Source organism: Ochotona curzoniae, unplaced genomic scaffold, assembly GCF_017591425.1.
Source record: "Ochotona curzoniae isolate NIBS_2020 unplaced genomic scaffold, NIBS_Ocur_1.0 contig_3819, whole genome shotgun sequence".
Lineage (NCBI taxonomy): Eukaryota > Metazoa > Chordata > Mammalia > Lagomorpha > Ochotonidae > Ochotona > Ochotona curzoniae.
This window is the reverse complement of record NW_024466004.1, coordinates 25686111-25713428: the sequence shown is the minus strand read 5'-3', so window position 1 is coordinate 25713428 and position 27318 is coordinate 25686111. Positions and strand designations below refer to the sequence as shown.

The following is a 27318-nucleotide window of genomic DNA, read 5'->3' as shown; positions in this document are numbered from 1 at the left end:
TATTCTTTTCTTAAACATTTTTATTTAGATATTAAAGAAATTGGAAATGGAAAGATCTGTGTAAATCAAATTTTATTTTTTGTTATTTAATTTGATTAAGTATGTTTGCTAATATATAGAAAATGTGGCCTTAATAATATAAAGTATTAGTTTCACTTTTAGCTTAAGAGTATATCATAAATGGTTATGATTACTTAAGTTCAATGAAAAAAATATAAACTGCTATGTTAAAGCAAAGCTCGAGAAGTATGGAAAAAAACTGAGCATAAAAGTTAGCAGCTAAAGGTTTCATGTAATAAGTACCAAGGGGAAAATGAGAATTATTTTGAATAATTACCAGTAAGATGAGAGAAAATATGTATTTGTGCATATTTTAGTTGTTAAATAGCAAGTTTTGTAGCAAAGAAACCTGTCATCAAGAGGTGATTCAATCTATGGTCTCATAGATAAAACTTGTTTCCAAGCTGTTTTTCTGTTGCTAACCAACACATAAAATAGTGCATCTTCATGAAACCTCAAGGACATACCCTTGTGAAACCGTCAACTAAAGTACTATGTGGGTTAGGGTTAGAAAACCTCTCTCTCGTTACCACACAGCAACCCACATTTTTACATCAAACCACAGCCGTGATGGAAGCCAGTAAGACCTCATAAATTAAAAATAATTTTAAAATATGAAGTAGCATGCTAAAAACAAACAAAAACTTTAGGAACAGAGTATAGTTTAATCTCCCTTTTACTGCTGGTTTGGAAGTGTTAGGAGATGGGATTTTAATGCAGGTCTCTGGATTCCAGTGCTCATTTGGGGGAGGAAATGGGGGAATGCCCATACTGTTCTCCATAGAAGCTCTATATTTTCCTGATGGCTAGTGATACTGAGCATTTTTTCATGTTTGTTGGCCATTTATATTTCTATTTTGAGAACAGTTTACTCATATCCTTTGCCCATTTGAACTGGATTGCTTGTGGTGTTTTTGCTTGTGGAGTATTTCGAGTTCCTGATAGATTGTATACTTTAATTCTCTGAAGGATAAAAAAACTTGCATATATTTGTTTACCATTTTGTCATATGCCTCTTCATTCTGTGGATTGTTTTCTTTACAGAGATGAGTGTAGCTCCAGTATCTGGTTTTACTTCTGATGCTTGTGGTTTTAGTGTCTTATCCAAAATATTACTGCCTAGATGATATCTTGAAGTATTTCCTATTCTGATACACTTTCTTCAAGCCATTTCATAGTTTCATGTCTTACATTTAGGTTTTGATCCATCTGAGTTAACTTTTTTATATATTGAGAGTTGGGGAACTAATATCATTCAAAGTATTTATATTCAATTTTGCCACACCATTTATTGAAAAGACTGCTTTTTTTCCAATGTATGTTCTTGGCATTCTTGTCAAAAATCAGTTGGTTATATGTATGTAGATTAATTTCTGGGCTTTCTGTTCTGTTGCATTGATGCATGTTTGCTTTCATGCCAGTGCCATGCTGTTTTAATTACCACAGCTTTGTAAAGTATGCTTTGAAATCAGATAAATGGGGCCCAGTGGTGTGGCCTAGCAGCTAAAGTCCTCGCCTTGAACATGCTTGGATCCCATACAGGTGCCAGTTCTAACCCCGGCTGCTCCACTTCCCATCCTCCCTGCTTGTGGCCTGGGAAAGTAGTCAAAGACAGCCCAAAACCTTGAGACTCTGCACCCGTGTGGGAGACCTGGAAGAAGTTCCTGGATCCTGGCTTCAGATCAGCATAGCATAGACCGTTCCACTCACTTGGGGAGTGAATCATTGGATGGAAGATCTTTCTCTCTGTATATCTGACTTTCCAATAAAAATAAAATAAATCTTTAGAAAAAAGAAATCAGATAAATGGATCCCTCTAACTAGATAATTTTTTTTCCCTCAGTATTGCATTTGTTTTTCTGGATATTTTGTGGTCTTTTGTGTTCATTGAACTTTAGGGTTATTTATTCTAATTCTATAGAAAATTTCTTTTGTATTTCAATAGAGGTTTCGTTGAATCTGCAGCTTGATTTGGGTGTTATGGACATCTTAATGGTATTCTCTAATTCATGAACAAGGGATTCTTTTATTTGTATCTTTGATGATTTCATTGGTTTTACATTTTCGATGTAGAGATTATCCACTTCTCTGGCCTAATTGTTTCCAAATATTTACATTTTGATGCTATTTTGAATAGAATTGCTTTTTTGATTTTTCTTTTAGCAAGATAATTTTTAGTGTATGAAAATGTCAACATTTATCGTATATTATTTTGTATCCTGCAGTCTGATTTATAAGTTGTCATTGCTTTTTGTTAGAGGTTTTTACTGTACCAAGTCATGTAATGTGAAAACAGGAATGTTTTACTCCTTCCAAGTTTGATGCCCTTTCTTTGTCTTTCTTGATTGCTCTTGCTAATACTCCCAATACTATTATGTCGGAGTGGTGGAAGTGAGCATCTTTGTAGTGGTCCAGATCTGATAGGAAATACTTTCAGCTTTTCTCCATTCAGCATATTGGTTATGGGTTTGCTTTGTAGAAAAAAAAAACTTTGAAAAAAGCACATATTAAATGTTGCATGAATGAATATATGAATTTTATTTTTAATATGAAATCATTTTTTAATTTATTTTCAGTCAGTTTGCAAAAAGTATGTTATACTAATTCCATATATTATCGTTTGTGTTTTGAAAGGGAAGATAAAATTGAACTTGTTTCTAATTGTTCACTAAACATGCAAAGATCCTTTCTTATAAAAAAAAACTTCTTTACTTTCCTTTTTCTCTTCTTTGAAAGTTAAGAGTAACAGACAGACAGGGTAGAGAAATATTCCATCTGTTGGTTCAGTCTCCAGACTGCCACTATAGTGAGGTCTGACAGAAGCCAAGGTATCAAAAATTTCATTCTGGTCTCCACATGGTTGTCCCAACTACTTGGTAATAGTAACAGGAGGGAAAAAATAACACCAAGAAAATAATTAAAAAAAAAAATAACACAGAGAGAACCACCCAGTTGGCTACTATTTTAAAAACTTCAAATACCATGGTGAGTAGCAAGATAGAGAACTACTGAAGATAACAAGATAACTAATTTTAAATGCTGTCTTCTGAATATCAATGTATTTATGTACATATTCATACATAATTTAAATATTCACATTTATATACGTAACTTTACTATGCTTGTATAAAAGTTTATGTGCTCAATGGCTCCAAGGCTCCAAGTGATCTGGCTCAATGTGCTCTCTTTCATCATATAAAATGACAGAATTTATATTCAACATAAAAATTGTTGAGTATAATGCTGCTACCTGATAATTCTCTAAGCAATTTAGATTAAAGGATATAAATTCTTATGAAAGTAAATTAATCTTTCTTGTTTACTTTTAATTTTGAACCAGCTACAAAAACAATTCATCTGTTTTCCTGTCATTTCAGCCATGAATCTCTAGCATCAAATAAATCTTTGATTTAATCACACGTTAAATCATGCCATGTAAGATGAGTCATTCTTTGACCAGGTTTCCAGGGTACATTCCTTCTGAGGCATTATACAGAACAGTGTACATCTTACAATCGCTTCAGAAAATAAACTTCTTTTCAAAATGACCCAAACACTTTAAAACTTGATAGAGAAAAAATTCGTCTTTTTAGTAACTCATCAATTTAAATATAACAGTAGTGTTTTGTGTTTGGTCGTATAATCTAACGTTATTAAAGAGTTCAGGATTTTTCTATCAATTTCCAACCTGACTTTTACAGTAGGGCAATGTATACTTTTTTTTTATGTGAAGCTTTTGCTTAGAGGTGCATTTTCCAATCAAAGTGGTTTCAAATGACAGCATCAAACTAGCCTTTCTAGTTATTTTCCTAATGTACTTTGCCAGCTCTAGCATGTTGTATATTTCAGAATATCATATTTTGTTTTCACAATTCATAAGATATTTAAATCAGTCTAAAATGCTAATCAATGTACTTAAACAGTCTTTAACCTTATGAAATATAGATACCCAAAACCACTGTAGTGTTGTGTTCACCGATTCTGGATTCAGGCCTGTTTTCCTGCCCTTGTATGAAAGAATAATGGAAACAGTTTATCTACTTGCTCTGGGAAATACTACCAGCTGTGAAACTAAAACATCTTATTTATCAAGGTTGATTGTTCAGTGTGACTTGCTATAAGACTTCATTTCATTGTGCCTACCAATCCAAAACTGGTCATAACCTTAGCCAAATTCTAAACAGGTTCCCATTTTCTAGAATTAAATTGATCCAATTCACCTGATCCCATTAAACTAAAACTATTCTACTGAGTCTTTCCTCTGGTGTTCTCGCTTACTGCAGTTCGGTCTAATAGATTTTACTAGATCAATGAGGTTTACAAGGTGGCTGGAGATCGGAGGGATTGACTGTGTACTGGCTAGGCATGCTGTGGATTCTAAAGGAAAGGGATCAAGAATGCACAGTGCTTCAGTTCTGCTTTCTAAACTGCCTGCTGGTTTGTCTGAATGGACATGCATGTTCTGCCAACCCCTGAAATCTCAAATCTGAGACGAAGCTGTTCTCACTCCTTTCTCACTCCTGTTCCACCCCTGGAGTAAGGAGAATTGCACTATTTCTTTATCCACTCCCTAAACTCTTAAGTCTAATGAAAAATGGGAATTAAATGCATGTTTTTTTTTTTCCCCATGCCCAATTACAACTAGTTTCCTGGGATGGATAAGAAATAACAAATCAAAAATGAAACAACTAGATATTTGTTGTATAATGAGAATGCTTTAAATAACAATGCATCCAATGTAATGATTCAGCTTTTTATGTTTTGACATAGAAAATTAAACATCATACAGTGGTAAGTGGAAGAGTATATATAAATGGTCTTTTGAAAAAGTTCACAGATATTGTACATTATCTTTTAATTACATTTTTCCATGAAAGTTTTGAAGGCTCAAGTATTATCTGACATTTTAATGCAAGTCTAATAGTCAGACTTTGCCTTTGCTGAGAAGTAGATATCCATGTGTACTTTTCAAAATAAGTAATTTATTTCTTCTCTGATTAAAAAAAAAAGCACTATGGAATTTTTAAGGGTGCAAACAAATTAGAGACAAGGTAGTAACCTGCATCTGCCAAGTAGGTACTAATGTTAGAGATGACTGTTTTTCCTTGCACTGTGTTGAAAAATTAGGTGGGAAGATGGTTACTGAGACTCTTCTATTATATTTAGCTTTTACATTTTCAGTACCATCTTTTCTCAGAATATGGAATATTTATTCACCAAGAACTTCTTCCAATTCCTGGAATTCTATTTCAGAGTCTAGGTTCATGTTGTTTAAGTACTTACATTAAGGCAAAATGGGTTTGGATGATTTTTTTCTTTTAATCTTCTACCTTCTAAATTGGTCTGTAAGCAAAAAAAAAAAAAAAAATGTGATTAAGAGTTACCGTACTACTTGATTGCTTGCCATTTGATTTCTAAAGTTATAGTTAAAATGTACATTTTAAGGAAAGCCAGAATTAACAGGCTGAAAAAAAATCCAATCAATGGATTTTTCAGAGAAATAAACTTAGGGTTGGGTTTTTAAAAAAGTGACACCTGTGCGTGTGACGAAGGTCTGTGTTAGTGTGTCTGTGCTGCTCTGTGCTCACCGGTAAGCCCCGGGTAAAATCTGCAATGAAAATAGTGCTGCATTGTTATTCTCTTGATTCAAAAGACAATTTTGAATATAGACTATCAACTTATCCCCTGCTGAGTGAAGCCAATTGAATTTGTCATCCCCCAATTTTGTAACTAACAAGATAAGTGCCCTTGGAAGAAGGGAAGTCATCTGGACCCTCAGACTCAAGAATATGGGACAGTCCCCTTTAAAAAGCCATATGGCCTTTTTATTTTGTAGTCTCTAAACTTGAGAGTTAGGATGTAAAGTTATAAGGGAGTTACAGTTTGGTTATAAGATGAAGTTAACTTAAAGAATATGACATTAAGTAAGAGCTGTGTTACAATCCAAGATATGACAAATCTTCACAAATACTGGGAACCACAATGTTAATCATCTTCAGATCTTAAGATAATTTATAAATGTCTAAGTATTCGGATTATTTACCCTTCTTACCTAGATTCCTCTCAGCTTTTTAATGTAGCAGATATTTGTTGAGGCCTACTGTGTGCAAGATACCATTCTAGGTGCTAGACATGTCTCAGAAAATAAAGCGGCAAGTCTTCCTCTCCTTGTGTTGCTGACTTGGTAGGAGACAAATTCAGCATGTCAGGTGATAGTTATTACAAAGAAAAATTGTGTGTCAAAGCATGATAGACCTGAAGAAGGACTGGCTTGACATTTTAAGTACAGTAGGAAGGAAATTTTTATACTGAAAAAGTGACATTTTTTTAAAGATTTATTTTTTATTATTTTTTCATTGGAAAGGCGGATATACAGAGGAGAGACAGAGAGGAAGATCTTCCGTCCGATGATTCACTCCCCAAGTGAGCGCAACGGGCCGATACTATGCCGATCCGAAGCCAGGAGCCTCTTCCGGGTCTCCCACGCGGGTGCAGGGTCCCAAAGCTTTGGGCCGTCCTCGACTGCTTTCCTGGGCCACAGGCAGGGAGCTGGAAGGGAAGCGGGACTGCCGGGATTAGAACCGGCGCCCATATGGGATCCCGGGCGTGCAAGGCGAGGACCTTTAACCACTTGTGCCACCGCGCCGGGCCCAAAAAGTGACATTTTTACATAGAACCATCAAGTAAGTCGGGAACAAACACAGAAATCTTAGGTAGAACATTCCAGAGCTGAGCAGAAATTGCGGAGTGAGTATGTTCAAGGACGTGGAGGAGCAAGTAGCTAAGTTCTAGGACTCCAGCTCCTATTTTCCAATGGAAAGTACTTGGAAGGTTGTGATGGAGCAGTGTCATCCTACGACTTAGGTCTCAAGGAATCACTCTGAACGCTGTGTTGCCTCTGGACCAGAGTTTAGCAAACTTTCTCTGCAAAGGATCAGACAGTAAATATTTTAGGTTATGTGTATCATAATAAGGTAGTCTAGCACAACTTTTCATCTCTGCCATTGCAACATGACTGTAGCCATAAGCAGCAAGTGCCCTGTGGGCCATGCTGTAGGTTGCCAACCCCTAATGTGACCACAAAGGACTAAAGATAAAGCCAGTCTGAGAAGAAGTTGGCAATTATCCAAACAAGGGTTAGCAGTGGTGCCGACATGTGCAGCAAGTGAGCAGAATCTAGGTATGCTGAATTTTTTATGGAATTTTTAATTTAATGTTTTTGAGAAAGCATTTTAAATGTAAGTCATTGTAAAAACAAGAATTTTTAAAGATTTATGTGTTTATTTGAGAAGCACAGTAACAGAAGGAAAGACAGGAGGCCTCCATCCACTGATTTGTCAAAAGCTCTACAATCAGTTGTAGGACAGTCTGATTCCAGTCGCCAAGAGCTCCAACCAAGTCATGCAAGGGTGGGTGGGCCCAAGTACATGGGTGCCTTCTAGTGCTGCTCCAGGTAGATCCACGGGAACCCTGGGCAGAGGGGAGTGCATGTTAACCAAGATTTGAACTGGCCCACTAACATAAAATTCCATTACCACCAGCAGCAGCTTAACCCTCTATGTCAAAATGCTGCTCCGGACATGTTCTTAAGGTAGAGCCAATGAGATTGCCGATGAGTGCAGAAGTGGTTTAGAGAGAGAGAGAGAGAAAGTGAGGAAATGCCTGTATTTTTGCGTTTTGACTAGAAAATCCTTGCTTATTGTTTCACATTCTTATTTTGATAATATCTTGAATAATTGGTCTGTAGATCTCTGTGCCAGTTAAGGTCATACATATTTGTTTTCCTTTGAGCCTGAATGATTTACTTCATAACCAGAGAACAGGACAACCTAATAACTTCTCATGCATAAGGGGACACTGCGCACTATCGCTTAGGTTTCCCTTTTGAGTGAAAGCATGTGTGTACTGTAACTTGGTATATAGTTTGGGAAGTTAGTATATGGGAGATGGAATTAAAATGAGGTGTTATCCTATTACCTATCTCTGAATGTAGTCCTAAATGAGACTTATCAAGAGTGAACTTAAATTTACACCTATTTGGCTAATGTATTTGTTACAATGTTTAAAATGAGTAGTTCTGACAGAAGACATAGGTGTTCAGTGAGGAATTGGACTGACTTTACTGTCAGATGACCTCTTTTCTTTAAATCACAGCTATCTCCCTTTACTCTTTGTCCACACCTAATCAGTTACTAAAGCTGCACAGACTGTTGCCATATTCATCACCATCTAACATCTCATTAAGTTACTATTCAATTTAGCTATTCCTCCATTCTGATCTATGCTATAGAGGATATTAGATTAATTTAACCGAAATAATGCCTATCACTTTCCCATGTATCAGAATTACGTGGAAGGCTTATTAAACCTAGATTGCAAAGTTCTTTAATGGACCTAGAATTTTCTGATTTTTTAAAAAAGATTTATTTTATTTTTATTGGAAAGTCAGATATACAGAGAGGAGGAGAAACAGAAAGATCTATGATTCACTCCCCAAGTGAGTGCAACAGCTGATGCTATGCCGATCCGAAGCCAGGACCCAGGAACTTCTTCCGGGTCTCCCACATGGGTGCAAAAAACCCAGGGCTTTGGGCTGTCTTTGACTGCTTTCCCAAGCCACAAGCAGGGAGGATGGGAAGTGGAGCTGCCAGAATTAGAACCGGCACCCATATGGGATCTGAGGCGCATTCAAGGCGAGGACTTTAACCTCTAGGCCACGCAGCCAGGACCTGATTTGGTGTGTTTTCACAGTGGAAACCATGGTCCAAAAATTCTCTGATTAACCCTGTTTCTTCTGCAGAAATCATTAAGAGCTCCGCAGTTGTCATTTAAAAATTAAGATTTTAAAAACGCTACTATTTAACTCATTCAGTATGCTTCTGGGTTGGTTTGTTTACCGCTTCAAGAAGAACATGCACGTTGTTTGTCAGCCTCCAACAATATTTGTACAATTGAACCATGTTTTATTTTTTGCATTTTTCTCTGAGTAATGTTATGAAAGCAACAGAAGTGGCTGGTGCCGTGGTTGAGTTAAGCCACCATCTGTGACACCTGCATCCTGTACTGGCACTGATTTCTGTCCATGCTGCTCCACTTCCGATCCAGCTGTCCATAATATTATAGGAAGTCTACAGGTCAAGTTTGTTAATCTTGTTCACTGCCAGTCCTCCGTTTGTGTCACTCGTGCCACTTCCTCCAGGGAGTTTCACTCCTGGGCTCCTGCTGTGGCCTTCCCAGCCAGGGAACCCAGATCTTCTCATTCCCTCCCCCTGTGAGTCCATGTCACGGCCACAGCATTGTCTGCTCAGCCTTTTTCCCAATTTACAGTTCCCGCAGTACCCCAGATTCAGGAGATGCCAACTGTATCTTTAAACTGAATCACAGGGCAGGCAGTGGTGCCCATCTCTGATGGCAACGCACATATTTTTATTTTATTTTATGTTTTACTTTATTTTATTTGGTTATTTTCTTTGGTTTCTTCTTGCTGGAACCTATTAGCAGCTAATCTGGCAGCATCCCAGAGCCTTTGAATGGAACCTGTGGGATTCCAAGGCAGTATATTTTCCTGATGGGACCAGTGAATTCACTGAACCAAAAGTGGGTACTAGACCACTTCTTTTGGTGCTAACTTCTTGTTTTCTCTTCTCTCTGTTTTCCTTTATTGAGTGCTGAATATCTGTACTTTATCATCTTGTGTCCTCACAACCTTAATATTTTCTGTCTTTTGCATTGTAAAGTATGTGTTCAACTTTGTCAGTTCCAAATTTCTGCTTCATATCATAAAGTCTTACTTTCTATGACAGCTTTATTATTTCTGATTTCTTTTTTTTTTTAAAGATTTATTTGAAAAGTAAAGAGAGACAGAGAGAGAAAAAAAATTCATCCAATGAGTCTCACTCACCAAATAGCCTTGGGCTGAGCCAGGCTGAAACCAGAATCCTGAAATCCCATAGCGTCTCTCATAAGGATGGCAGGTGCTAAAGCATTAGGATGTCCTCCATTGGTTTCCTAAGTGCATTTACAGGGAACTGGATCCAAAGTCGAGTGACTGGGAACCAAATTGGTGCTTAAATGGGATGCTGTTGTTGACAGAGGCAGCTTAACCCACTAAGCCACTATTATTATGCTTTTAAAAATATCCTTGTTTTATTTGAGTAATACACTCAGTATTTGAAGATGCTTAAACATTTTTTAAAGATTTATTTATTTTTATTAGAAAGGCAGATATACAGAGATGAGGAGAGACAGAGAATAATATCTTCCATCTAATGGTTCACTCCTCAAGCAGCCACAATAGCTGGAGCTGAGCCAATCTGAAGCAGGAGCCAGGAGCTTCCTCTGGGTCTCCCACATGGATGCAGGGTCCCAAGGCTTTGGGCTGTCCTCAACTGCTTTCCCAGGCCACAAGCAGGGAGCTGGATGGGAAGTGGGGCCACCAGGATTAGAATCAGTGCCCATATGGGATCCTGGTGTGATCAAGGCAAGGATTTTAACCGCTATGCTATCCTGCTGGGCTCCAAGATGCTTAATAAAATTTAACATTTTTCTTTAAAATTAGTATTCTAAGTGTCTTGGGGTAATTCTTTTTATCTTGTTTGTTCTTTAATCTGGTAGTTTTCTGCATATATCTGACAATCCAGTCAGATTTATGTCTATTCATATTTAAGTATCAGACACTGGGAAACCACATTGCTGGGAATCTTGTGCATGTAGCCAGGGGCTTCTTGATCTGCAAATTGTATTTTAATATCTGTGGTAGAGAAATGAGCTGCCTTTTGGGAGACCATTTAAATGTGGCCTTCCATCTTCCAGATTATTGTTGCTGCTTCTCACCAGCTGGTGGTCCTGCTCCCATCCTTTCTGCTGTGGAAAGATTTCCCCTGTGTTTATTCCTGTACTGTAACATCATGAGTGAGGTCTCGGGAAGGACGAGAAACATGTAACTGTGCTTGTTCTGTCATCTTAAACTGGAAAGCTTACTTTTCAACAGTTTAAGAATGTTTTTCATGGTTTAACTATGTATTTGTAATATTTTGTTTGACAAATAAATGTGTGGTAACTTCATTTGATTTGATCCCAGCAAATTTGTGAGTGGTGCAATACTGAAGTTGCAGTCATGAAATAATAGTGTCTACGAATTGGCATACCTTAATATACATCATCTGTGTTTTGCTTCATGCAAGAAACTAGTATGTCAGCCAATTTTGCTTATTAATTTAATTTACGATATCTATGTAAGCATGTTGTTACAAGGAGGACTTTATTGGTTCTGTTGGTTGGTGTCATCTAGCTGATATGGCTTGAGTTATTATGTCCAGTGTTAAGCAAGGTTGCCGTGCAGCCCAGAAAGTTGAGTATTGATTAAAACACCATTTTTCTTGAATTTTGTTAATGATCCAGAAAGTTGCTTGATATTGAGGTTCTTTTTCTACATAATGTTTTTATTGTGCTGATAAAAGTTCAACCAAGACAATATAGTGAAGCAAATAAAACATGAGCTTTCCAAGTTCTCTTTAGCAAAGCCAATTAAAGTAAGCCTGAACTTTCTCAGCCTCACTACAGATTATTGCGTACGGTTACTAACTCCTAATAAATCAGTAATATATAGATAAAAGCCCCTTCCAAATACTTTAATTTACTCAAATGTAATCAGAGCTCATATTGTGCTATTTCTTAAAAATAGCTATTATAACCCTTACTCATTGGAAAGCATCTGATAGGTGCTATCTTTATATGACTAATAAACCATTTATATATTGTCAAGATATAATACAATTTTTACAGTTCCTATGATTTTTTATGTTCTTTAGTTCTCTTATCCTGTTACACAGTTACTCCAGTAATATTTAACAAAACATCAATTTAACTGTTAACCATTTGTTAAATTTTAAGACAAAATACAACTTTGATTTTTGTTAGATATTTTCATCTGTTTCTGCCTTCCCACGTATTTGCATATATATTACTCTTTCTCAGCTCTTTCCATGCAAATCTATTCCATAAGATTCAAGTCCATCTGACAGGGACTTTTGGCTTTCTAAAAGTCTCTATGATTTCACTTTCCAGTTATCCTTACAGCTCATTTTTCAGCTGAATGGACTCTAACTTGGTGAACTTTTTTCTACCATCAGTTCCCTCTGGACTATTCCCTTTACTTTATGGACTCAGAGCCATGTGAGTTACTCAAAGCCAAGTAACTGCAAGTCTTATCACAGTAAAATTCAAGCTTCTCAGACTGTATGCAATTGAGATTTATATTCAGTGGTAGCAAAATCCTAATCAGAAACTGAAATTAACATCATTACAGGCAACTAACTATGAGATATGATGTAGCATTCCAAATAGTGAAATCTTCTGGCAGTTGCATTGATCACACAAATACTTGCTTTATTCGTCATAGCTTCTTAGTTTCTCCAAATGCTTTATGTAACTATGTATATGTAACATAAGGATTTAGGTAATAAATAAATGTAAATAAAGTATAATTACTCATAATTGATTTCAAGTGAAGATTTAACATGATGATGGTCAAATTGTGCTTATATAAGCAAATGTTTTATTCTGCTACATGATAGCTAATATGGAATATGAAAACATTGTGATTTGAGTGTTTTTTTTTACTGTGGAACTGTAGTCTCTACTTTTTATTTGTTGAATATTATGACTAGTTGTGCATTAAGCCTATGATGACAGAGTGTGTCACAATTATGTTTTTGTAAAAATTAAAAAGAAAGAGATTAAGAAAGGAGGAGGATTGAGGGAAAAAGAAAATTAAGGAGGGAAATATGGTCATCATACATGAAATCTGTTCTCTTTATATTAAGAGTCTTTCTAAAAATGTTTTAAAAATTCAAAACATACTGCTTTCTTAGTGTATAATCTGTTATTTTAGTGGCAATCAAAATACATAAAAAACAACCCTAAAATGATACATAAAATATACAAAAATTATCAGCTACATTGGCAGAGGTTGTTACGTGAACAGCAATGGCTTAGATGTGATTCTGCTAGTATTTCTCTTGTTGCTGATGTCCGAGGAGAGACCAAGGAAGGGAGTGAAACCACGAAGCAAACGTCTTTAGATTCATTCATGTGCCCCACGTGCACTATCTTGGCTCTTTTAATTTTGGCCTTTTGGTATAGTCAGTCTGTCATCAGAGAAAAGAATTACATGAGCCCCAGTCTTTAATTTTTATTGTTAACTGTAACCTTTAGTTTAATTAAAACTTTTTAATGTTCTTGTTAAGAAGAGCAGCCAGACATCTCCTGGACATCTGATTTTAGAATACAGTCTCTTAAGGAAGCAAACAATAATTTGCATTTAGTTTTAAATTACATCAAAATTTGTGCTGTAATTCCTTTAGGCCATTTTTTCATCTGTGGTCCCCCTAAATGTCTAAATCAGAGTAGCTGCCGAATGAGGCCAAGTGGTGAAGGGGGAAGCTCCCTTCCATTTATTCAATGTGGAGTCATCAATTGAATAATACATACATACATGGAACTTACTAATAAAAATTCACCCGTGGTTATGTCCTACTTTTTAGGAATATAAATATATACCATAGTATAGACATAACCATAAAGATTTGTCCTATACTCACATGCATGAATTTTTAGCCCTGTCAATTTTCAACAAAGAGAAAATAATTTTATATTCCTCTGTCATTTTAGAAGGCTCCTATCAAAGTCTACAATCTTCAAAAGCATTAAACATATAAAATACTGCAACAGAAAAACATTTAAAAAATAGGGTTTTACACATGGGCAAATGATGCAGAGTATAAGCCAATTTAAAATGTCACTGAGTGGATCGTTAGATCTCTGGGGAGGAATGACTTGACTTGCTTCTCCAGCTGAGATTCTGTTTTGTAATCTTTCCTCTGGTCTTGAAATTTCTGATTCAATGAAGTTCTTACTCTAAGAATATATTTAAGTGTGCAAATGAGTAATAAAACTTCTGTTTGTTTAGATCACATTATTGAGACGCTTAAATGAGAAGCTTCTTTCCCCCAATAGGTTTTTATATAAAATGCAGCTCATGTAATACTTATGCCATGCACACTGCTGTTCTTATTTTATTAGCAGTGACAGACATTTTTGGCACGGGTCATAATCCATTCCTATATTCATACTTAAAACATTCAAAGTTGTTGTTTTTATCTGAAAGTATGCCAATACTTAGCAGTATATGCTGTTTCTCTGACTTACATGCGTGTGAATTTTGCTGTTATGCATTTGTATCTGTTTTAGCCATAAAGACAAAAATGTAATGAACTTCAGAGAGCAGCCATGATACCATCTCAGCAATTCTTTTTCCCACTGCTACTAGACATATACTTCTGAAGTTTAAACATAAGTGTTTATCTTGCAACTATTTCAGCAGTTCTTGGGAACTGCATTATCATGGGCTTGATTACATCCTTAAGAGGAAAAAAGAAGAAATTGTCACATGAGACTTTTGATATACTTTATTTGATCTGTACTATGATTCTATGAGAAAAGACTTTTCTCTTTTTTGTAAGAAGCAGGCTTTTTATCCCTTTGACAGGCGGAGCAGTAGGAGCAATAGAGGAGGAATCAAAAGAGGAAAGAAGGAAAGATGGCAGAGGGAGACAAGCTGGGGCTGAAGGGAGATCTTCTGTCCACTGGACCACTTCCCACTTGGCCAGCACAGTGCAGTCTGGCCCAGGCCTAAGACGGGAAGCCATGTACTTGTGTGTGGACCCTGCCTTCCCAGGCACATTAGCAGGGAGCTGGAGGAAAAGCGTAGAGGCCGGGCCTCAAACTGGCATTCCAGTGTGGGACGACAGCATCACATGCATCTTAAGTGGTGGCTTACACCACTGTGCTACAGCACTGGCTCCTACCAGCCATTCTGTAAGTGCACGGATTCCATAGTTCAAATGTGCCTGTTCACATGACAAAGAAGTGGCTGAGTGATCTTCGACTCCAAGTCACAGTCCAGAGTCTGGTTCCTCCTTTACCACCCTTTCATTTTCAAGGCATACTCAGGTGTCTTGTTTTGGCACCCTGAGCATCTTGTCAGATTGTAATTTTTAAAAACGATAAAATACTATATAATAATGTGTATTTTAAATAAAATCTTTTTTGCTTCTACAAAAAGTTATACTGAGTATGAATGCTGTTGGGCACGCTACAATACTCAGGCTTATTTGGCAGAGAAATGTTGTAAATTGAAGAATGGCATTACCACAATATGAACTCTATAATAGAGGAGAGAGTAAGATGAGGTCGAAGCACAGCGTCAATGATGAAGGAGTTTTCTCTTCAGAACCTAGTTGTCTAGCCAGAATCCTGGATCTAACGCTAGGAGGCGTGACCCCATGTGTTCATGGGGCTTCAAGGGTTTTGTTTTTCTTATGCATCTGTGAAGATTCCTTCCACATATTTCAGATGATAAAGAGAAAAAAAAAAAAAGCTATGCAGGAGGCCCTTAGGGCTCAGTGGATAGGAGTTAGAGTTCCTTGCTGCTAAAAAGGGAGAGGTTGCATATCGGTTAAACCACATGTTTTCATTTCAGGAAAAGGGGCATCTTTGTCTTGGTAGTGAGCAATTCAGAAGTAAACAGTAAATACTGAAGTGCAGTGGGAGAGATTAGAAAACATAAAATTTTGATTATCCAGATATTTAAATAGCATATCTAAAGCTTTATGTAATGAGTCTTATATTTTACTAAAATATAATCACCTAAATTCCACTTTTCAAAAAAAAATGTGACAACTCAAAAAAAATTCCTTACATAATAATCTGAACTACAAAGCTGCCTGCTCAACTTTGTGTTTTATGAGAAGGTAACACTTTTGTATTGAAGCCGAGAACACAAAGTTGATAAAAATATAAAGAAAAGATATATTCTTCATCATCAGTAGGACGCAGTGTTGGCTTCCTAATTGCATGAAGGACAATGTTCCATTATCTCTTTTGAATAAAAGTGCTCTAAAGCTATAAGCTCCTTTGTAACTAATAAAGGAAGTAGAATTTGTCTTGTAAGATAAGGATTCTTTTTTTCTGTGAAAAGTGGAGGCCCTCTGAAATGTGCGATGCTATCCCCTCTCAGTTCCTGCAAATGCACTTGGCTTAGATTATACTGCCCAAGTCCTTCGGAATGGCTTTCTTTACACATCTTTTGAGATATCTGGTGGTATATTCAGGTGACTTTATCACATAATGGGAATAATGAACTTGAATAACTCTAGTAAGGGAGACTGACGTAAGTATGAAATAACTAGTATGCAAGTTTCTGTGTAAAGAATTGCATTTTCTTTGAAGCAGAAGACATGAGGTATTTTTAAATTCCAGCTATTAGGCTATCTAAAGTTAAAATAGGAAGCATATCAGTAAATAATGACTTTTGTGTTTCTTAAGAAGCAGCTATCTTTTTAGTAATATTCAGTAGATAAAAAGACTCAAAAAATTTCTCCCACATTTAAGCTGTCCTGAGAATTGGATTCTTAGGAAAGTGCAATTAATTCATTTTTTTTCCTTGATGTTCATTGGGAAAATTTTATGTTAGTTCTTGTTTAGGATATTTCTGACTGGCACTCCAGGCTAAAATGATTTTTCTGTTTTGATTAAACTCCAGTATACTACCCAGTATAATCTTTTTATACTTAATATCTGGCTTAGCATGGTGGCATTCATTTTAAAAACGTATCATATTGGTGGCAACTTAACAGTAGAATAAAATGACAAAAAGAGAGGTCTTTGCAGAGAGCTAGATTTCAGTCTCAGTTTTAATATTTGTTATCTATATGATCTTGATCATTAGTTTATCTAAAAAACTTCTAGGTATAAAATTAATGATCCCTTAAAAATAAGAAACCGCCTTACCATAGTTCTTTATTTGCTGTTATAGATCAGTGTACTGTTACCCGGACATACCTGTTCCTTCACAAGTTCTGGTTCTTTAGTGCTGCATACTATTTTGGAAACTGGGCCTTCCTTGGGGTGAGTACTCATACCCTAGGCATGGTGGAACCTTCTTGTATAAAATTAACTGCCCATTTGTGTCACACTGCTTCGCTTGAATGGTAATTATATCACTGTCTAGATGATTCTTTATGTGAGAGATAACACATTGTTTAAATTCACAGGTGTTCTTGATTGGACTGATTGTGTCCTGTTGTAAAGGGAAGAAGTCAGTCATTGAAGGAGTAGATGAAGACTCAGATCTAAGTGATGATGAGCCATCCGCCTATTCCGTTTGACAGCCTTCCGTCCTAAAGGTCTTATGAGCCTGTGTGGATATCTGTTATGCATTTTTAAAGTGTTAAACTAATATTAGGATGAACTAGATAGCTTTCATCAAAAATGGAAGCATGGCAACTAAAAAAACTATATTTTTTATTTTTTCTGAAATAACATTGTATCATAGATTAACATTTAAAATTGCTATAATAATATTATGTAAATATAAAAGTGCCAGCTTTGTCAGGAAATGTTTGTGGAAAAGCTTTTTCTCTTTTTTTTAAATGTATAATAGTGGTAAACTGATTAAAAATCTTCCAGAATCAATATTCCCTTTTGTTACTTTTTCAAAATAATAAACCTCTTGTATGTGTGCCTTAGGATCTCCAAAGTAAAGTAGAATTTTTAAGGCATCCAAATTTGATTATCTAAAAATAATATTTGCAGTGTTTCTCATGAATAAAGCTCTTGGCATTCTAAGATGTATTATGGAAAATGCACATTATAAGAAAACTATGCATGGATTATAAAATTTTGTGCCAAAATAAACTCATCTCTTTATGGTTTTAGTAGTTATTATTTATTTAAAATGCAGAATGATGGAACAAGAAAGGGGGTTGGGGAGGGAAGGAGAGAGATGGGAGATAAATCTGATATGTGCTGGTTCACTCTCCCCATGCATGCGCCCTCCAGGACCAGGCCAGGCTGAAACCAGAAGCCTGACACCTCATCTGAGTCTTGCACATGGTTGGGCTATCATCAGTTAAATTTGCTTGAAACTGAATCAAATTCATAGTTCGTACCCAATCCCAAGAACTCCAGTGTAGATTGTGTAAGTCCCAAGTGGCAAGTTGACCCACTATACCACAATGTGTGCCCTGAGTTTATATATTAATTCTACTTTTCCACTAACTTGTCCAAGTATCCTCAAATACTCATCCATTAGCTCTTTCCAAGATATAGATAGACAGATAGATATAGATAGATAGATAGATATAGTTATAGTAGCTAGCTTTTATTTTATGTATGACCTCAAATTTGCATCCCAACAGAAATTGCAGATACTTTAAAAAATAATCCTCCAGTTTCCTGATCAGCTTAAAACAAAGACATCACACTTTTACTTTTGAGATACTTTCTCATTCTAAATATTTGGAATTTGCAAAAGGCACAATAAAAGCTATAAAATCAGTAATCCTCATCATCACCAATAAGGTACTTTGAATACTGTCTAGGCAGAAGTGATCACAAATTATATTCTAGCTTAATAATATTAAGGAAATTAGAACTCATAAAAAAGCTAATTTAGAGCTCAGTGCAATGGCTCAGAGGCTAAATCCTTGCCTTGCCATCGCCAGTATTCTATATGGACATCTGCTCCACTTCCCATCCAGCTCTTTGCTTGTGGCCTGGGAAAGCAGTGTAGGATGGCCCAAAGCCTTGGGACCGTGGGGCACCCACATGGGAGACCCGGGAGAAGTTCCTGGCTCCTGGCTTTGGATCAGTTCAGCTCCATCTGATACTGCTACTTGGGGAGTGAATCAGCAAATGCAAAGATCTTTCTGTCTCTCCTTCTCTCTGTACATCTGCCTTACCAATAAAAATAATCTTAAAACACACACTCACAAACAGCAAGTATCAAAGTCCTTGAAGTAAAATATTAAATTTCTAAGGTTAAAATTGAACGATTAACAACTGTCTCCAACTGAATTGTTCTCTTTGAATTTTTGTATGACTTTTTCTCTTTTCCTTGATTCATTTCCCAGCTTTTGTCTTTGGCCTCTGCCTGTTCCTGTGCATTTCAGTGTTTGTCACCAGGATTTCATTGCTTCCTGTTCTTACTTTACATTTTCTTTATGGACCATCTAATATACCCTGGGTTTCCATCTGTTACTTCTAAACTTTTATGTATCTGTTCACTGGAAATTACTGCTTCAGTTGTAACATTTTGAAAAATAAGACTCTTTAGTTTTTCTGGGCATACTAAGCCCCATTTTATTTTCTTTGTCTCTCTCTCTCCAAATGTTTTAGCTTACCATAATCATTAAAATAACCATCAGACAGGCCTTATCTCTTCATTGCCCCCCCCCAACAATTGATTCATATAGATTTCTGCGATCTTTTTTTTTTTAAGATTTATTTATTTATTTGAAAGTCGGAGTTTCAGAGAGAGAGAGAGAGATCTTCCATTTGCTGGTTCACTCCCTATACAGTGTGAGCCAAGAGCTTATTCCAGGTGCGCCATGCAGGTGGTTGGAGCTGTCTCCACTGTCTCATCAGGTCACTTGGTGAAGCACCTGGAACATGTGCTAGTGCCAGTACGGGATGGCAGTGCAGTATGTAGAGGCTTTACCTGCACACTGATGCCAGGCCCAGCATTCTGCATTCTAACCATCCTTCATCTCTCCCCTCTTCTCCATCCCTGTGTCGCTGCTTGCTGTGCTCTGTGTCCCCCATAATTCTCATGTTGATGAAGTCTAGACCCTTTGTACCTTAGGACACGGATGTGTTTGGAGATTCAGCCTTTGAAAAAAGGAGTGAAGGTCAACTGAGGCTGCTGGGTGGAGCCATCGTCCGTGTCACCAGTGTCCTGAAAAAAGAGGAAGAGACGTGAGATGTGCAGGCACACACGGGCCATGTGCGGAGATCTGAAAGAGTAAATGCTGCTGTTTAAGTCATTTTGTCTCTCTTTTTGTTTGTTTAATTATGGCAGTGCAGGGAAAGTAAGACACATTAGTTCTTGAACATTCTCTCTGGACTATCTCAGCTTTCTTCAACATTTAAAATGTAAATCTGATTATTTTCTATATGAGAAAAGCTTTTTGTTATTTTTAGGATGAAATACGTAAATCCTTGTGTGATGCATAAGGCTTTTCTGATGTTTCTCATCTCCAGTTTCATCTGACATACCTACGGTATTTACATGAGGCAAACTAATAAATTTCTTACTGTTCATTATACTTGTGATGTTCTTTCCTTCTTTTGGTCTGCTAAGAAAATCCTTCTTCAAGTCTCAACCTTGGCATTATCTCGTGAGATTTTTCTCCCCGGAAGTTCCTGATCTCCTGACACGTTTCACAGTGTATGCCTTCATTTCTTCCCCCTCAGAAGGCAAGTGTTTGACCACAACATCTGCTTAAACTTAGAATAAGGAGTGACTCCTTACACACTCAAGGCTTGCAGTTGACAAATGAATTTGCTGCTGAGAAGTTTTAAACCTGTCTAGATGGACTTCCACTTGGAACTGGAAGTCCATGCGTCAAATGAAATGAAAATAACAATAATAAAAGGAGAACAAATACTTTTAGGTAAACAGGATAACCAGAAGCAATAGAAGAAAAATTGTTTTCTGAATTCTTGAAAGAGTACTGTGTAAACAGTTACAGTTATATATGGCATGTGAAACAATCCACAGAGTTTAAAAAAAAAAAAGTAGACACTGATAATTAGAAGTGAGTTAAAACATTAGTATTGGCCAAGTAAAAAGATGTCTGATTAAAAAAAAAAATGAAGGTGAGGGCTGGATAGAGAGCTAAGAGGAAAAGGCATCAATCTGCTGTTTATGAGAGGGAGGGGTGGACAAGGAAGAGATCAAAAGATCTTGCCTCTGGAAGAGGCAGCATGACCAGCAAACAGTGGCAGACCATAGCACTCCAAAATAAGTCATGGAGCATAAGGATTATTGGGGGGGGTTAAAGCATTCAGTAAGAAAGAACAGGTACAAGAAAAATACTATGATGTCCCTGTTTCTTATAAAAGTAGTTGATAAAACTCCTATTTGAAAGATGTTCTCCATATACCAGAAGGAAAGTAACATTATTATTCTTACCAGTTTGTATGAACATTGTCAAAGTAACACATCCCCTTCTTTCTGCCATTAACTGCCCTTGCCCAAGCCTGTTGTCATACTTGGATGGTTTACTATCATTGTCCATTTCAGTATATAACCCTTCAACTTGCACTGTTTCATTGAATTTTCATTTCCTTATGAGAACTTCCCATGTCATTTAAAGCTTACATTAAATAGACGTATGCGCTTCTCTCTTGTTAATCTGTCTTTTGTTACAGAATCCTAGCCAGTGTCCTGAAATGGAGAAAATATTTTTTGCTCTCCTAAGTTTCTGAAAGTTGTGAAAGTAAATAGTAACCAATACAATACCTAAAAGGGTAACATAACAATATTAGGAGATGCGGAAAGAAAGAGAAAGTAATGGAAAAACTTCTCAAGCAAAATTCCTGTATCATAGCAAATTAGTAGACTAATACTTAAAGTAAATAAGTGTATAGCTAGTATGTTAAAAATCTATTAAATATATCATTCTAAATTGGACATTATTTAAAGAGGAAATTTATCAGAATATAAAATAGATCTTGTAGTTACACATAAATATGTCATTAAACCAACTGGCAGCTAAGACCAAACAGATGATGGATGATGAAGTGTTTACATTTGATAATAAGAAGCATTCAGATGTCTGTAGATAATTTTTTTTCTGACAGTTATTGTGAATTCTTATGTGAAGAATGTTAATGAGAAATGTCTTTGTTAAAATTTCAATAGACATATGCAAGGAGACCAAATTTGAGATTTTCAGGGGAAATTTGAATGACTGTCTTAACGTGTTCAGTATGATGCTCAGTGGCTAAAACCCCTAGCCTTGCATACACGAGGATCCCACATGGGCGCCAGCTCATGTCCCGGCTGCTCCACTTCCAGTCTAGCTCCCTGTGGCTTGGGAAAGCAGTGGAGGACAGCCCAAAGCCTTGGGACCCTGCACCCTGGAGGGAGACCTGGAAGAAGCTTCTAGCTCCTGGCTTCAGATCAGCTTCGCTCTGGCCATTGCAGCCACGTGGGGAGTGAACCAGTGGATGGATCTTTCCTTCTGTATCTCCTCTCTGTAGATCTGCCTTTCCAATAATAATAAGCCTTTAAAAAAAGTCTCAACAGGAATTATTTTGTGGGTGCATCATCCATTACACTCAGTATAGATCAAAGCTCCTTCATATCCGTTCATATCCCAGAAGCTACTGAGTTCCTAGTGCCCATTGTGGCTAACTTTGGTCTAAACATTAGTAAATGGCCCCTGGTAGTGACTAGAATTCACTAGTTCTACTGAAACTGTGTGTGTGTGATAATATGAATAAATGTGCATCACAATCACCTTATAAAATCCAAGGTACAATAACAAATACTCTAGTAATTGGAATGCTCATCTCTCCATACTGAAACGGCATAATCAGAATGTTGGTGAGTGAGTATGAAATTGAGGTGCTGTGAGACAGGGGGTTGTGAGGATCACTTCAGGCATTTTTTTGGATGATTCTCCAGCAGAGACCAACTCCACGGTAACCAAAATTACCAAGTTCCCCGCATTGAGGGTGCTGCCCCAGGCCTTCCAAGACATATGCCAGCTGTTCAATTTCCAACTGACGCTTTCTGTTAGATTTGTACTTACAGCTACTCTCTGCTTCTAGGAAAGTCTATCTGTCCATTTCAGAACATTAATACATTTATAGGGGACCATAGTCCATAGTTCCTTCATTGGCAAGTTCTCGGGAAGCACTTGTACAACTAATGTAATCTAAACCGACTTCACAAAAACTGAGAAAATTGTCCTGTTAGATCAAAATTAGGCAATACTGTAATTTTGGGATAGACTTTCTGTTAGAAACTAAGCTGGTGTGGTCAAGTATATAGTGCTTTATATATATATGAAGTCCATGTTAAAGCTGTGGACACCACACAAACTTGAATTCTCCAATGAATAGGTTTGTAAAATAATCTTTGATTATATGAGGGGAAAAATAATGCATCTTCAGAAAGTTTATTGAGGGCCTGGCGCAGTGGCACAGTGGTTAAGGTCCTTGCCTTGCACACCCGGGATCCCATATGGGTGCCAGTTCTATCCCGGCAGCCCCACTTCCCTTCCAGCTCCCTGCCTGTGGCCTGGGAAAGCAGTCCAGGACGGCCCAAAGCTTTGGGACCCTGCACCCGCGTGGGAGACCCAGAAGAGGCTCCTGGCTTCGGACCGGCATAGCATTGGCCGTTGCAGTCACTTGGGGAGTGAATCATTGGACGGAAGATCTTCCTCTCTGTCTCTCCTCTCTGTATATCCGCCTTTCCAATTAATAATAATAATAATAAAAATAAATCTTTAAAAAAATGTTTATTGAAAATGTGAATTTCCAAACTGTTACTGAGGGGAGGAATCTCAGCCTATACAAAATCGCACCACATAATTCAAAATTCAAAGTAAAAATACAATTAAAAAAAAAACTGTTACTGAGGGCCCAGCACAGTAGCCTAGCAGCCAAAGTCCTGAAGTCTATGTAGGTGCTAGTTCATGCCCTTGCGGCCACACTTCCCATCTAGCTTCCTTGCCTGTGGCCTGAGAAGTCATTTAAGGACAGCATTGGGACCCTGCACCCATGTGGGAAACCCAGAAGAAGCTCTTGGCCCCTGGCTTCAGATCAGCTCAGCTCCAGCCATTGTGGCCCCTTGGGAAGTGAATCATCAGAGGGAAGATCTTCTCTGTTTCTCCTCCTCTCTGTATTTCTGACTTTCCAATAAACATAAATACGTAAATCTTTTTTTTTTAATGGTCACTGAAATAATTTATGCATAACCTTTTTCAGGTACCCTCTTTAATTTTGAAGTAATAAAATTAAAATGTGACTAGGAGAAAGTCAGCGCTGCCTTATTTCCACAGCAGGAGGAGAGGTGTCTGTGGACCAACATAAAATTTGTACCCCCCCAAAATTATTTTTCTTATACCTGAGCAGAGTTTGTTCAACAATTGCCAAAGCTGTGCCTCCTGGACAAGACTCTGCTCTGGGACTTATTCTGACAGGTGTAGAAAGTGCAATCAAACTCCATAGCAAATAGTGTCCTCACCGGGTTCCATCTTTTATTTTAAAAACTGTACTTTCTATATTTACTGAGACTTTTTAAAATCTTCAAATGTGTGAGTAGAAATGTAAATTTTTTTCCTGATGCATACAAGAAATAAAATGATGACAAACTAATCATTTGGAAGCCTTCTATAATAATTTAGTGATACATTCTCTTTGAATGCCTAGTGTATATCAGAAACTGCTATAAAATGGAGACCCATAGATGAAAAAAAATACAATAGGATATCCATTTTGTTTGTGTGTTTGTTTTGTTTTAAGATTTGCTCTAGCTTCCCAGTTCCAGGGGTGAGGATTAGGGGCCATCCACTGGGCTACGCACTCACCTATTGGTTGCTCTCCCTCCTGTGTTTCCCCTGAAGTGTTGGGAGTAATAAAGCCAAGTGTCGTCCGTAGTGGCTTTGTGGTTCCAACTCTGGCTGTTTTTCTAACTTGTTGAAAAACAGGAGGGAAACATGGCCTGTCACTAATGATAGAATCACAAAGACCCTAAACCCTGCCAGGAGCCCTAGGAGCCATTTTCCCTCCAAAGATGCACACTTCTGTCAGTGCCACCAATGGGAATGTTTCCAGTGTCTTTCCATTGCATACACAAGGCTTCTCTATCGGGCTGTGGGACAGTGGGGTGGCCTCATGACCGAAAAGTGATGGAGGCAGTGGTCTCCAGCCTCAGGGCGCAGTCTACTGGCACGACAGTGTAGGGTCAAATTCAGGATGACAAGACAAAAAGTTTTATTTATTTATTTTTAAAGATTTATTTATTTATTGGAAAGTCAGATATACAGAGAGAAGGAGAGACAGAGAGGAACATCTTCCATCCCATGATTCACTCCCCAAGTGAGCGCAACAGCTGATGCTATGCCGATCCGAAGCCAGGATCCAGGAACTTCTTCCGGGTATCCCACATGGGTGCAGGGTCCCAAGGTTTTTGGGCGGTCTTCCACTGCTTTCCCAGGCCACAGGCAGGGAGCTGAATGGGAAGTGGAGCTGCCAGGATTAGAACTGGTGCCCATATGGGATCTCGGCGCGTTCAAGGTGAGGATTTTAGCTGCTAGGCCACGCCACCGGGTCCTATTTTTTAATTTTCTTAAATGAAGTAGCAAGAAGCTCCTTGGGAGCATGTGTTTTGAGTAACCACAGGGAATGGATGCTACAAGTGCATAAAAAACTAGCTACCTCAATCCGTATCATCAGACTGAAAACGGGACAGGGACTTGTGCATCAGGGTGTTGAACCAGCCGGAAGTGAGTTGAAGCGTGTACAATGAAAGGTTTTTCCTGGGGGACCAAGGCAAGCCTGCCGGGGTCACCTACAAAGGCAGGTTGGGTCCCAGGGGCTGCTCCTTACGGTCCCTGTGTTTGACTTCCTTGCCCATGATTTTTATCTCTCAGAAATCCTAGAGAGTATTTTAAAACCAAAAGAAATAATTATAACGTCAGTTATTGCTATCAACACATCAAGTTTTTTTTTTCCTCCCGTTTAGAGATGTTAGTTTCTTCAAACCCCTTCTCAAAATTCTAATGAAATGCACGACTAAACCTCCCAATTATTTCAAGTGTAGAAACAATCAGCGCTTAATTAAGGGGCAGAATCATCGTGTTCTACATGCTTCACTCTCTCGCTCGATCACTCTGACTGTCGTATAGTCTTTCTCTCCAGCTTTTGCTCTTCTCCTTCCATTAATGTACAGCCTGAAGGATTTCTCTGTAGTTCCTTGTGGGAACATTATGAATTCAAAAAAACAAAACTTGTAGAAGCTTTCTCCCCCTTAGGAATGAATAAAACTTGTAAACACACCACATTGTGAAGTACAAGACAAAGTAAAATAGAATGAGACATTGTCCCCAAGTCTAGAGGTTAGAATTTGTAATTCACTACCTAATTTTCTGTTTCCCTAAACAGTTCCAACAACCTTGCTTCCATCAGTAGTGTAGTGACGGTAGAAAAAAAAAAAAACATACCAGAAGCAAACTCCAACCTGGAGCTGCTTACTGAGAATTAAGGGCAGGTTATTTTATTTCCATTTGTATACTTCTTAACTCAAAATGGACTACCATGATCATTCCTTTGTCATGTTTCCTTGTCAAAATAATTCCCACAACTCAGATTGTAGTCAATACAGCCAGTATCACCAGGAACCACTCCACATTGATACACCCTTGGGAACACACAAGGTTTTAAAACTAAATTGAAGTGGAATACTTCTGTGTGGTAGATGAGTAACTCCACCTCGCAGCATCACACTTTGGAAAATACATGTTCCAGAAAAGATTTTGCATTGGGCCCCAGGCCCTAACTTTGGTCTCCAGAGTTCAAATTAATAAGTTTCCCAAAGTAGTAGATAAGTCAAATCTCACTGTGACATTTCATAATACATAATAAACATACACTCATTTTTCTCTCATTCACTTAATTAAAAAACAATATATATTTAACGAGTTTCAGAAGGCAAGACAAGAGAAAAAGAAAGATGAGAGAAAGGGAAAGAAATGAAGAGAAAAACATTTCATCTGTTGACTTACTCCCCAATTAGTTGGGACCAGACCAAGCCAAAGCCAGGCGCCTAAAACAACATCTGGGTTTCCCACGTAGGTGGCAAGGTTCCAAGCACGTGAGTCATTCTCCATTGTTTTCCCAGCGGCATTAGCAAGAAGCTGGATTAGAGGTAGAGCAGTCAGAACTCAAAGTCAGTGGCACAGGCAGCCGCTTAACACGATGTACCACAACACTCACCTCTTTCCATTCATTGCTATGCACTGACAGAACAGTGGGGGAGAGTTACAAAGATGTATAAGGCATATATGGACCATGTTTTGAAAGAAGCTTCTCCAATTTTTTCCCTGAAACTCCTATTGAAGTTGCATAGTTTGAAATGTATAGCAACAGAGTAGAAACATGGTTACCTGGTGTCGGAGAGGGAGATTGATTGAGGTTATAAACTTTCAGGTCAAGGTAAGTAAATTCTGGAGACCTAAGTTGGAGTTTGCTGAGAGATTGGATATTAAATATTAGCACCAAAAAAAGAGCAAGTTTAAAACCTGCCCTATGTAAAGTGATAGAAAACGTTAACTAGCTTCATTGCAAGTACAATAAAATACAGTGCATTTTATTATGTATATATGTATCAAGAAATTATAT

General features: G+C 37.5%; 1 protein-coding gene and 1 pseudogene across 1 annotated transcript in view; both read left to right on the top strand.

The window, feature by feature from the left end:
- The window catches only part of LMBRD1 (LMBR1 domain containing 1), a 103303-nt gene extending 85675 nt beyond the window's left edge, over positions 1 to 17628 (top strand). The window contains exons 15-16 of the mRNA XM_040983606.1: positions 16937 to 17028; positions 17175 to 17628. Of these exons, the coding sequence (XP_040839540.1) occupies positions 16937 to 17028; positions 17175 to 17288 (206 nt within the window). The 3' untranslated portion in view covers positions 17289 to 17628. The remainder of the gene's footprint in view (positions 1 to 16936; positions 17029 to 17174) is intronic.
- A 1883-nt stretch (positions 17629 to 19511) lies between these two features.
- LOC121158448 overlaps positions 19512 to 27318 on the top strand; it is a 72773-nt pseudogene continuing 64966 nt past the window's right edge.